Here is a 13048-nt window from a genome sequence, read left to right as displayed (position 1 = left end):
TTCCAACCGTGATTCCTTTATTTTTCCTTTGCTATATGAAATCAATCCGTTCTTGAACTCTTGCAAATAAATTGATAGTTGATAAATATGTTTGAGTAATTTTTCCCAATGTACGTCAGATTTCTTTTGTTGTTCTCTTTATTTTCTACGAGATCAAAGTAGTCATTTCGTTGGATTCTTGGATATGCCTCAATCTCATAGTGGATGTAGGACTCATCCATTGATTTTCTTGAATCAACCTTTCTTCATCAGGTTTCATAACCAAAAGAATAATTTTTAGTCCTAAACGTTCTTCTTGGGCGGTAAAAATCCATTTTTGATGATTTTTTAATTCGTCTAACTCCTAATCTTTATGTTTATTTCTTGAAAAATGGGTTTGATTGGATCGTTGGGTCCTTTTTCGATATTGTCGCCATCTTTTTCTGTCCCAAACTACCTTAGAAATATCATCAGTCACTAGAATCACTAGAATTAAATGTCCAATGTGGATAATGACAGATTCTTTGAGAAACTCGAGCATGGGTAAAATTAGTGTGTTGGTATTTTTTTTCCTGAATCATTTGATACAGAATTCTAGCATTGTTTTTGGAAGTAAATTTGATTTTCTTGCCTATGAACTGCTGATTTTTTTCTTGGACGTCCTCTTTGATCGATAATAGTCCATTCTTGCAAAATCTTGATAAATCTTTGGTTTCTTCAATCTTTCTTGGAATTTCAAGGGTTCCCCCTAATTAGATGTGTGTTGTTTGGCAACGAGCACAACTCACAAAGATCCCTCTTGCGTTTAGCATCACCAAGAGTTTCCTGGTCTTCCACCGGTAGTAGTCAACGTTGGCCCAGACGGATGATCTGATACCAAATTGATGACCTAAATGATAAAAGGAGAGAAATCTTCTCAATGAGTAATCCTCCAAGAATCAAGATCATGGATCTTTTATTAGAATGAACAATGTGTTTGATACAAGAGGGGAAGGTTCCTATTTATAGAGTTTTATTACAAATGGAGGTAAAAGGGGAATTAATTTAGAATATTACCTAATTACCCAATTAACCTCTATTCTTCTTACATCGATATGAGTGGCACTATTTCCATCTAAAACTTGATGTCACTTGCGATTAAGTCTTAATCTGGTGCGGTTGGTGACCATGTTGTCCTACTACTGTCAGTCATTTGAATAGTTTTTGTCATGGTGCTGGGTTTGCTCTTTGACTGATATTTTTTAGTTTTTTCTAATTGCAGTTACACCTTATGCACATAATGGCTATATATCACAGTCCATCTAACTTCTTATTTTGCAGGTATGGAAGATTTCGCCCCTGGTGCTCCCCTCTCTCAAGGAAAGTAAAGGGTTGGCAAATATTATGGTGGCATTATGCACAACAATCTGTCTTGTTAGATGTACGAAAGAAATTAAAGAAATATTCGTGGAGATATCTTGGACAGAGACTGTAAGTCTTTATTTATCATTATTTTTTTTAACAAGAAAGTTTTTATTTAGGACAAAATGTTCAAGATACAAATTGTTCATGCAGACTGTAAGTTATTATTTATGTATGCATTTGCTTGTAATACTTTTAATATACATACATTTATTTGTGTGTGTCAATATGTATGTATAGAAATTGTTTATTGTTTTTCTGCATGGATGATGATGTTCAGATAGTCAAATGCAAATCAGCTGTAAGCCTGTAACATATGATATTTTGTACTTATTTATTTTTAAATGATAGGAGTGACATGCAGACATGTCGATTTGAAAAAAACTGATGGGAAAATTATAAACAAATTAGTAAATAACGCATTCTATTATTTTTTTAAAGAAAAGGATGCAAAATTTTTCATTAAGGAAATTAAAAGAGACCATTGCTCTAAGATACAAAAGATACATGAACATACAATACAAAGATAGAGAAGAATAAGAAACTGAAAAATAACAAGAAACATAAAAGAGAACATAGAGTTGAAAAGGTAGTAAGAGTTTGAGAAGAATGCTGAAAAATGCGATGATTTCTTTCCATCCAATTCTCAAAGACGCGACCTTAACAACATTTACTCATTGTAAATATTAAATAAGCTTGTGAACTCTCTTGGTTTGTCTTTGTTTTTTATATCCTTGTATTTTCTTAGCATTATAGGCTTTTGCATATCGGTGTCATATCCTTTTCAAGGAAAAAAAAGCTTGTGAACTCAGCTAGTTGCACAAAAGAAGCTGGTTGACATTTTCCCTCCAGGAACCAAGCCTATTACTTATATTACTATGGATCTCCTTAAAATCTCATCTCTAATTTAACCCAGTCCCGCAATTTAGCTTCCAGCGAAATTTAACCCAGTCCTGAAAACTCATCTAAAGGACTGAAATAAATCATAAGGGTGGGTTCACCCTGCTTTTTGCTCTGCTACAGGTACATTTCATTTGTTAAAAATAAATAAATATATGACATTCTAAATTAGGGGAACCAAATGTATCCCCATTGTGTTTTATGTCCTTGTTGAGAAATTGTCATGTTCTTGTGTCGGCACCATGTAGTATTCCTGTCCCATGTCTTCGTCAATGCTTATTAATGGTGTTACGCCCCACCATCTTTTTCATTTTAGACACATTCCCTAGTGTTTCCTGTTGTATTGTTATTTACCTTTATTTGTCAACTACAGACTCTATCGTCGGAGGTATGTCAACTATTACAAGAAAAAGTTGGAGTTTCTTCGCAATGACCAGGTAATTTGATCCTTCTCCTTTTCTTAAGGCCGGTTTGTTTCACAGATATTACCATGGGATTTCAGACAGACTTATTCTTGTTCGTTTTACGGGATTTCACTATTTAAAATCTGGGATATTATTATCTAGGGAACTTTAAAACCCATATGACGTGGGATTTTTTCATACCCTCCCTACTTATGGAATTTTTATACCTAGAAGTTGAATAGAACCCGATTAATTAATAAATTAATATCAGTTAATCATTACTATTAATTTTGATTAATTATTAATATAAATATATTATTCAGACTTGATAAATTTCACCTCATACATTTATTATTGATATTTTATGTTATCTTAACTATTTAATATAAAATTTTATTATTCTATGTTAATATTATAATTAATTTATATTTATTTAATTAAATGAAATAATTTAAATAATGTTTAATTAAAAAATGGGCAACTGTTTTAAATGACAAAACTGTTCGAAATATTTTTAAATATAGCAAATTGTCACTGTCTATCAGTGAGAGACACTAATGGATGTCTATTAGTGTCTATCATTGATAAACAAAGACATTTTGCTATATTTACAAACAAGTTGTTCACTTTCCTATATTGAAAAATAACCCTTAAAAAAAATTCATTATTGATATTTTAAGTGATTAAATAATTAATCAATATAACACTATATTAAGTAATGAAATTTAATTATGACTACATTACTTGTTCTCTTATATTTGACTAATCAAATAATTATTTAGTTTTAGTTTCTATATCCAAAATTGGTAAAACAAACACATTCATTTAACTTTCATTAATTATCTTACAAATTCAAAATACATACATCGATTATCCTAGACATATAAAACCTAGACATTTGAATTCCAAACATTTAATATCCATAGTCATGAAACAATATCTGCGATCCAAATGACCCTTAGAGTAGGCTTCTAAAATTGAGCAAAACAGCCAGACTAGTGGTTTCTGGGTAACAACCAACACAAAAAGTTCACCTATTGGTTGAAATAGGAAATATCTGCTATACTAGTTTTTTTTTTCCATCTTTTTAGCAAGATACAAACTTTTCATCATTATATTCAAGGATACAATCCTCTAGAAGGCCGAAGGAAAGGTTAAAATCTAACAAGGGAAGCAACCAGCCTTTGGAGGAGGTTTGGGAGGGAGTGAGGTCCAGTATCTCGTTATGGGTGTTTGTTTATTGAACATTTCGAAGTTTTTTTTTGAACAAGAAACGAAAATTTTCATTGAACAAATGAAAAGACATTATTGCTCAAAGGATGCAAACTCCCAATATTTGCTCAAAGGATGCAAACTCCGAATATTGCTGAAAGGATGCAAACTTTTCATTCAATAGAAATGAAAAAGCAATTCAGATAATAAATTTCCCTTTAGACAGAGTTATTCCAGGCTCAGAGCCCAAGGAGAATAAACATCCTGGTTTGGCGTTTAATATTTGGATCACTTAATTGTTATGAGATTTTGCAACATAAACTTCAATCTCATTATCTATCTTCCTCCTTTTGCAAGACCTACAACATGTGTTTTTTGATTGTTCTTATTGAAGCAAATGCTGGAGGAAGTTTTCCTCATATTTCAACTTGCATTGGGTCTTTGGACAGACCGTAAGTAACAACATCTCTTACATACTGACTGGCCCAATTTTGTCTCCTAAGGCACAACTACTTTGGTTGAACAGAGCTAAAGCCTTGATCTCAGAAATTTGGTTTGAGCGAAATCATAGATTTTTTCACAAGGCTATCGATTGGTCAAACCAGTTTGGATCGGCCCGCTTGTTAGCTTCTTCTTGGTGTTCTCCGTCAAAATTTTTTGTTGATTATTCTATTTAAGACATTTGTCTTAATTGGAGTGTTTTTATTTATTTATCTTTTTGAAATAGAAACAAGCCTATAAAATGAGACTATTACTCAAAGTACAAGGAGAGAAATAACGAGCGAAAATAACCTAAGAGTCGGGAGATGCACCTAGGAATCTCAGCTAGGTTGACACCCTCTTAGCATCCTCATCATATCCATAAATAATCAAAACAAAAGTCATCCAAAAAATATAAAGGACAAAAGGCACAAACAATCAAATTTGAACAATACAACACAATTACAAATTTAAGCTGGAAAAATAAAAGCATGCCAATTCAAACATAAGTCTTGTATGGAGAAGTCTCCAAAAAGCTTAGATAAGGTGCACCAAGATGAAGCATTCAAGCTAGCCACTTCACAACGATTCAACCACCCAAGTCTTTTGTCATACACCCTTTGATTTCTTTTGAACTGTTATAATTCTATATTAGGATTTTCCATTCTTGTAAATATTTTGTGATATTTTCTTTTTCTATGCTTTGTACACTTGTATATATTCATATCTTTGGTGAATGAATAAAGCATTCTGATTCTTTCTCAAACCTAAGAGTTTTACATGGTATCAAAGCTTTCTAAATAAACTTAGGGTTTTTGTGAACCTTAGGGTTTGAGAATTTAGAACCCATTTGTGATACGTTTAGGGTTTTGTGGAGAGGTGAGTTTACTCACAGTCGTCGTCTTCGGTTTGTTCGCCATCGTTAGCTGCCGCCGCCGCAGTCATCAGCCGCCGCCGTCTGTCAGAAAAAAAAGCTGTTTTTTCGACACCGCCCATTCCAAAGAGAAGCCCAGCCACCGATCTACAAAACCCCTAAAGTCCGATTGCCATCTGACCAGCGCGTGAGGCTCATGCGCCGTCTGTTCCAGCCTGCTGTCCGTCCACGCGCCAGCGCGTGCGCCACCGTTTTTTCGTTCGTCTTCAGTGAGGTTTCCTCAGTGTTGTTGGCTCTTCTTGGTGGTGTGTTTGTTTGGGATATATAGATATACTCATTGCTTGTGTAGACATCTCTTCGGTAAATTAGGGTTTGATTCTCTACTGTCCGGTGTCTACTTTTTTGAGGTAATGGCTGATAAGAAACCAGTAATGTCTGAGATTGTTCCTATGGTGTCAAAAGTAACTGAACACAAGTTGAATGGATCCAACTATTATTCATGGAGATCAAATCCAGGAGGTGTTGTTTGCTATTATTGTTGAGTTGGGATTTGAAATCACCACACCAACAAAGTTGTGGTGTGATAATCAAGCAGCACTTCATATTGCGTCTAATCCAATATTTCATGAAAGGACTAAACATATTGAAGTTGATTGCCATTTTGTACGTGAAAAAATTCAACAAGGGTTGGTATCTACAGGATATATGAAGACTGGAGAACAATTAGGAGATATCTTCATGAAAGCATTGGATGGAAGACGTATAGATTATCTATGTAACAAGTTAGGCATGATTAACATATATGCTCCAACTTGAGGGGGAGTGTTATAATTCTATATTAGGATTTTCTATTCTTGTAAATATTTTGTGATATTTTCCTTTTCTATGCTTTGTACACTTGTATATATTCATATCTTTGGTGAATGAATAAAGCATTCTGATTCTTTCTCAAACCTAAGAGTTTTACATGAACCAAATTTCAGCCAGCATTGCCTTAATCGCATTACCACAAATGAACCGGTGGCCCACTTTCAAAGTTGGACCTATTAGAAGTTGCCGAATATTGTCACCAAAAACATCACCAAACACCTAAACAACCTTAAAGAAGGAAAATAATCTCCACCAACATAAGAGCAATCAAAGAATCGATGCTGAAGATCTTCACCTTCTGCTTCAAAAGTTGGCAAACGGATGGAGACAACCAGTGAGAGGGGAGCTTCATCTTGTAATCAAGTCAATTGTCTTTTATATCTTGCTTTCATAGCTTCATCAATGGGTATGATGAGGGTGCTATGGGGTGTCAACCTAGTTGAGATGCCTAGGTGCACCTACTGATCCGTAGGTCTCCAGATTACTATGGTTATTAATATGTTTTGTTGTATTTTGAATTTTGTATCTTGAGCGTTAATCTCTTTTCATTATATCAATGAAAAATTTGTTTTCGTTTCAATATATATATCAAAAAATGAAAAATCAACCTAAGATTTAGAAGAAGAGCACAAGAGGAAGCAAGAAGAATTTGGAATCAAATCGAAAAACCCAAGAAAAATACTTCTCTTCAAAAATTCTTTTGATCCTTTCCAACCACAAATTTGATAAGAGAATTTTGACCACATGAATCCGTAAGAATGTGGATTTTTCCATAAACAAACCAACCAACAAAGCCCGCTAAGTGTGACGAAAGAAAGAAAAAGATCTGCAATCCACAAATGGATTCTCTTACTACAATCATTTGGCCATATGAATAAAATTTAATTTGATAAGAAGATAATGTTTATTAGGAATATAACCTCCTTTGAGAACTTCAGAATCTTCAATTTGCTTTCCTAAACGGCCCTTGGATTCTACTTTCATACAAGAAATGTCTTTAGTGCTTCACATAGATTTGATGAAACTCTTTGTACAAGAAACAAATTCACATCTTTAAAATTCCAAGACAAAAATCTCTTTGAAGTGGTAATTAGTGCTTTAAAGAGCCCTCCCCGATGCGCACCTAGGCTCAAGACACAAGTTTGGCATCTTGTCTTGAAAAGGCGAGGCTCACAAAATGAGGCGCATGCCTTCCATGAAGCCCCAAGGGTTAAAGTTGTGGACATTAGGGGTTTTTCATTATTTTTACAAATAGTAATACTTAGAACTTTTCCTTCTTTGTTAACTAAAAAGATCAAATTTACTAAGCCTAAATGCAAAACTTCTTGCATTTTGGGGCCTTTTTTTCCTTCATATTTCTTTTTCAATTTTGCTTGTCTTCTTTAGGTAGTACTTTTATATATAATGCACCTCATAGAAAAAAGAAGAATTTGAAAATTAGTCTGGACCTACATCAAAAGCAAGCCAAGGATGGAGAAAAAACTTCTATTTGTCATAACTTATACAGTTATACTATTGACATTACGTTCAACTAGACCGTTAATTTTTATTCACTTGTTAATTTTCCAAGTTTGCATATTTCATTGTAGTAGAAATGGGGGATCTCAGTTTCTATATTTGTTCTGTATATTCATTGGGATTATTGTTGAGTTGTACAACTTATTTCAGTTTGTTATTTTGATTGTTATACACTGATGCGTCCATTGTTTTTATTTCTAGTCAATTGATGATCACATTCTCAAAGAATTGGAGGTATTGGAGAAAGAATCAGATATAGAAGATATCTTAAGTTATAGATCGGCTGCTGAATGTGAGTTGCAGGTAAGATGAAATGAATCAAGAAATAATACCAATACCCAAATCATGTCTCTATTTTACTCGTTCATGTCGATCTTGTTAGATTAGAGGCACATCTAGGTTGCTCGATCTAGGTGGATCACTTTGCTGGATGTGCACACTTGAAACTTTCAAATGCTGTTTTGGTTAAATATCAGGATCTCTTGCTTCTAATCATAGTTAGATGTAAATTATTTATAGTGTTAGGGTTTTAACTGCTTATGTTCTACTTTTACCATTGTGTTTATTCTTTTCTTCTCTAGACATGACATGACATGACATGACATGACATGACACATATATATATGTGTGTGTGTATATGCGTGTGCATATATACTAAGAGTAGTGTAAGATAAAAGGCATTTTCGATTTTAGTTGATTTATCGGAGGTACAATTAGAATATGGTAAAAGAGTTAGTTTATTATTTCCTTCAATAAAAGAGTTAGTTTATTATTTCCTTCAATTCTCAAATAAAAAGAGAATTGAAGAAGTCCTACTTTCATACAATATCTTAATCTCACAGATTTTGAAAAGGAAACAAACTTTTCATTGAAGAAATGATGACTAATGCTAAAAAATTCATCAACTTTCAAGAGAAAAGAGAAATTGAGGAAAACAAAAGAAGACAATACTATTGAGATACAAAGAAGAGAAGACACCAAAAAGCAAACATTTTATGTGAAACATCATTCAGAATTTCATTGACAATATGAAATCAAAAGGGCAAAATTGTCATGTGAGATTACGTAATGTTATTCCATTGAAATAAGAGATGTAAGGTTATAATCACAAAAGGAGGGGTGAATTTACACCAAGTGAGAGATGTGTATAAAAGATGATCAAAGAAGTGAATGAAATCTGTCACTTTGTCTTCAAAGATACGATGATTTCGCTCGTTCCAAATAAGCCAAAAGAAAGCTTTGATAAAGAAGGTCCAGAATATTGCTTTCTGATCTTTGAACGGATGATCAATAAGGAGTATGTTTAAAAGGACGAGAGGATCATTTGGGAAGACCAAATGATAATTGAAGCATGATAGAAGTTTCACCAAAATAAATTGTGCTTATTCACAAAACACCAACAGATGCATAATGGATTCTCCACAATGATGGCCAAAGAACACACCAGTTAGGGGCCAATGCAATCCATGGAGCTTTTTTAATAAGAACATGATGCTTCTGTGACTGATCTTCCACATGAAGAACCTATTTTTCTTGGGAATGGGACCTTTTCATATATTTATGTAGAGGGAAGCATACTGTTCCTTGCCTTTGGAGGCAAGGTGATGCCTGATTGATTTCAAGGAGAAATGGCCAGATTTATCAAACCTCCATTTCCATCTGTCTTCTGCCGTGGTGCTGGTCGGTGGTTGGAGTGTAGAGGACAATAAGGCCCAATCATCAATCTCAGCTGCTTTAAAATGCCATCTCAATCCAAGATTCCAGGCTTGATGATCAGAGTTCCAGTAGAGTGCTATAGAGGTCTCCTTTTGCCCAGATAGTGCATATAACCGAGGGAAGGCATCCTTGAGATGGAAGGAGCAAACCCATTTGTCATTACAGAAGGAGGTATTATGACCATTACCAATAACATGATGTATGTTGTCATGAGCGAGGTTCGTCTGTTTGCAATGTAAGTCCATGGTCCTTTTGAATTCTTAAAGAGGCTGCTAATAGGTTGCAATCGGAACCATATTTAGCATCAATGAAACATCTCCAAAGAGAATCTTTCTCATGTTGATATCTCCAAACCCATTTCACAAGAAGACCTTTGTTTCGTTTCTTTAAGTCAGTCAAGCTTGGGGCCCCCCAGATAAGGGGAGTTGAACCTTCTTCTATAGGTAGTTGAGTGGATACCCATTTTGTCATTGTGCATGTTCCACATAAAGTTTCTATAAAGTTTTCAATCCGATCAATAGCCTTGGATGAGATCTTAAAGAGAGAAAGGTAGTAGATAGGGAGATTGGTAAGAGTAGCTTGGATCAATGTCATGTCAGGAAATAAGAGTAGCTTGGATCAATGTCATGTCAGGAAATGAAAGTGAGAGGATTGCTAAACACTTAAACCTAACAAACCAACTTCAGAAACGAAACCAAAGCTATAGGACACATAAACTTTAAAGCCAATGCCAACTGAAGACCAGTTCATACCTTTCCAGATCATACCTTTCCAGACCACTTGAAACCCCTAAAATGTGGCTTCTCATTCACTTAATGAAAGTTTTTTAGTTTTCAAAGAGTGGGATGGCTTGCTTGAAAATACGAGTGGCAAGACAAGTTCATACCTTTCCAGATCGCCTCCCTTTATTACTTGAAGCCGGGACAGTTTATTAGGGTCCTCTGCCCTTTTGTTTTTGCAATAGTTGGTTAGTGAACAGAGAATGTTGCCGTGTAATTGAAAGGGCCCTTTGGGTGTAGCATCCAAGGATGGGCTGGATTTGTTATTTGTTTACAATTGAGGAATTTGAAAGTCGCATTAAAATCTTGGCATGCAGATTTTGAAGAAAAAAAGGAAAGAAAAGAAATGATTGCTATTGGTGTATTGTAACTTCTTTTAATATTATTATATATTACTATGTTTGAGTGTTCTTGAGTGGTCCTTGTTAGGTGGTATCCCAACGGAGGTTCTCCAAGATTAACATCTTGGATTGAGTTTTGAGAAGGTTGCGCAATTTGATGTGGCTGCTGTGTCGTACTCTTTGTAGGCGGGCCGCTAAGGACCTTGGTCATATCCTCTAGAGCTGTGATTTAGCCCATGCTGTTTGGAGTTGCTTTTTGAGGAGTTTGGCTTGAGCTTTGCTAGACATAGGAGTCATACAAAGATGATCGAGGAGTTCCTTCTTCACCCTTTTTCTAAAAAAGTATTAAAGGTTGATGGATCAGTATGCGCACCCGGATATCTCAACTAGGTTCAATGTGTCTCTTTAGGCTTTAGGGGTAAACCGTTTTGTTGGTCTCGGTGGGCCTTATTTTGCTTGGTTGGAGGCCCTTTCTTTAGGTTGTCTCTTTCTTTTGTAGAGAGTGAAAACCCTTTCTTTAGGTGGCCTAATTTTTTTATTTTTATTTTATTTTTTTATTATTTTTTTTAATGTCCTTGTATTCTTTTATTTTTTTCTCAATCAATGGCAAGCTTTTCATTAAATATTTTTTTTGTAGAGTTTACATTACCTTCTTTTAGCCATGTAAACTTAATCTTCTACAGCTATATTTGTTGCTTCTTCACTAACTATCCTGATAAGTGATTTATTCTATTTTATTATTAAATTTATTCGTAGTTTAGTCTTGGAGGTTTAATGGTGGACCATCTGATCCATCTCTTTTACCTATTACGAATGAATTGATTTCTCTAATTTTGGGGAAGATTTCTATTGTTGTAGAAAATTAAATGTTATTGCTGTTCTTTATAAATCTCACTTTCCTTTTTTGAACTTGTTGTAAATGGATCAACTAGCATCTATTTGGCAGTTTAGGACCGGAGATGGGAATGACTGGTACACAAACTGCTGTTGAGAAGTCACACGTTGATGATCGTGCAATGGGAAAACCTCGAGGGTGGCTTAACTGGCTATCCCTTGGTATGTTAGGTGCGGGGGGTACTGAAGATTCAAGTCAGTTTTCTGGTGTCATTTCAGATGATGTTGTAAAGGTATTTTTCTTGTTTCATCTTTCCTGTCGTGAACAAAATACTTATTTTCGTTTTTATTTGTAGGATATATATGAGGCTACCAAATTCCACCCGTTGGTTTCTTCTAATGTTAGTGCGGCTGATGAAGAAAGGATCTGTTTTTGTGCCATCAAAATTGACATTCATCAGATCTCAGCAACTTTGCTGAGCAAGTATGAATTCCGACCTTGAATCTCAGTAATAAATGAGTTTTCGTGTTTTATGCACAAAAGCCTTGTGAAGTATGAATTCCGACCTTTATGATTTTTTTATTTTTATTGGTATAAAATGAGAAGCAAGAATGAGATATATATTTTAAGCATAAAAGCCTTGTGAAGTTGGGAAAAAAAGGGATCCCAAACTGTTATGACGGTTGAGAAAAAGAAAGAGAACAGAGAGAAGTTATAATTATCTTTTAGTATATGCAATCGATTTTACACTTGAAACTCTCTTGTTGCTGAATTTCTAGGTTATCTTTTGGTAAGTTTGTAAACTTATTTTTCTATTTTTCATTCCCCACCTCTTACGAAGCCAACAAATTAATTGAAACACGTTTCATATGAAATTTTCAAAATTTGAAGGCAGTGCTGCAACTTTTTTTTCCTTTTCTGTTACCCTAACAAAAGATAACTTGCCATTGATTGATGAAAACATACAAAATATTTAGGGAAAGGACCTCCAAAAGGAAGTAGTTTACTGCCTAGCACCATCAAAACTACTGGAAACACAGAAAGAGGAACTAAAAGATTACTGCCTAGCAACCAATAATTAAACGACAAACCAGCAAGCCAAAAACCTTAGAAGGATTGATCCTTATCTAAGAATTTGACCCTCTTGGAGTTGGAATCAATAGCCACAACTTCATGCTCAATTGGGGCAAAAGAAATGTGAACTCGATCAAAACGATTGATTAATCTTGCTCTTCAATATGAAAGGGATTAAGGACCTTTGATCATCCTTTGGGTAACCCTCGCATAGAACCATCCTCTTCGAGGATAAGCCAGTAAAAACGATTTCTGATTGAAACTTGATCTTCAACCTAGTTGAACAGAGATATCAAATTTCCTTTAAAAAATCATCTAGTCAGCAAACATGCTTAAACAATGTTTCTCTTTTCAAAGGCATTCATCTCTTCTTTCATCACATTGCACCAAGCAGAATAAGACTAGACTTATTGAATAGTTTTTGGGATCGAGATAAAATCGAGAGATGCAACAAAAGAACATGTTGGAGATGTCAAATGGTCTGAAGAGACAAAATAAGAAATAGGGAAAGTAAAGTTTACCTTTACGAAGAGCAGCTCATCACTTAGTCCTCGATCTGATGATGAAGAACTTTATGGAGGCGGATACCTCCTAACCCGCCCCATTTAGTTTTTAATATATTTTAAAAATGTATTAAATATATAAATATATATATTAAATATAAT

The 13048-nt window shown here is 34.5% G+C and overlaps 1 protein-coding gene across 4 annotated transcripts in view; it reads left to right on the top strand.

The window, feature by feature from the left end:
* The window catches only part of LOC120071354 (vacuolar protein sorting-associated protein, putative (DUF1162)), a 118774-nt gene that overhangs the window by 36356 nt on the left and 69370 nt on the right, over positions 1–13048 (top strand). For 3 of the 4 annotated variants that reach the window (XM_039023582.2, XM_039023581.2, XM_039023583.2), the window contains exons 11-15: positions 1300–1449; positions 2654–2717; positions 7840–7941; positions 11407–11601; positions 11665–11792. In XM_039023582.2, the coding sequence (XP_038879510.1) occupies positions 1300–1449; positions 2654–2717; positions 7840–7941; positions 11407–11601; positions 11665–11792 (639 nt within the window). Of the gene's footprint in view, positions 1–1299; positions 1450–2653; positions 2718–7839; positions 7942–11406; positions 11602–11664; positions 11793–13048 lie in introns of those variants that run through there. The other variant, XM_039023584.1, reaches the window with a different exon arrangement.

Source organism: Benincasa hispida, chromosome 2 (assembly GCF_027475165.1).
Source record: "Benincasa hispida cultivar pf3 chromosome 2, pf3_genome.v1.1, whole genome shotgun sequence".
Lineage (NCBI taxonomy): Eukaryota > Viridiplantae > Streptophyta > Magnoliopsida > Cucurbitales > Cucurbitaceae > Benincasa > Benincasa hispida.
This window is presented reverse-complemented; position numbering and strand designations above follow the sequence as displayed.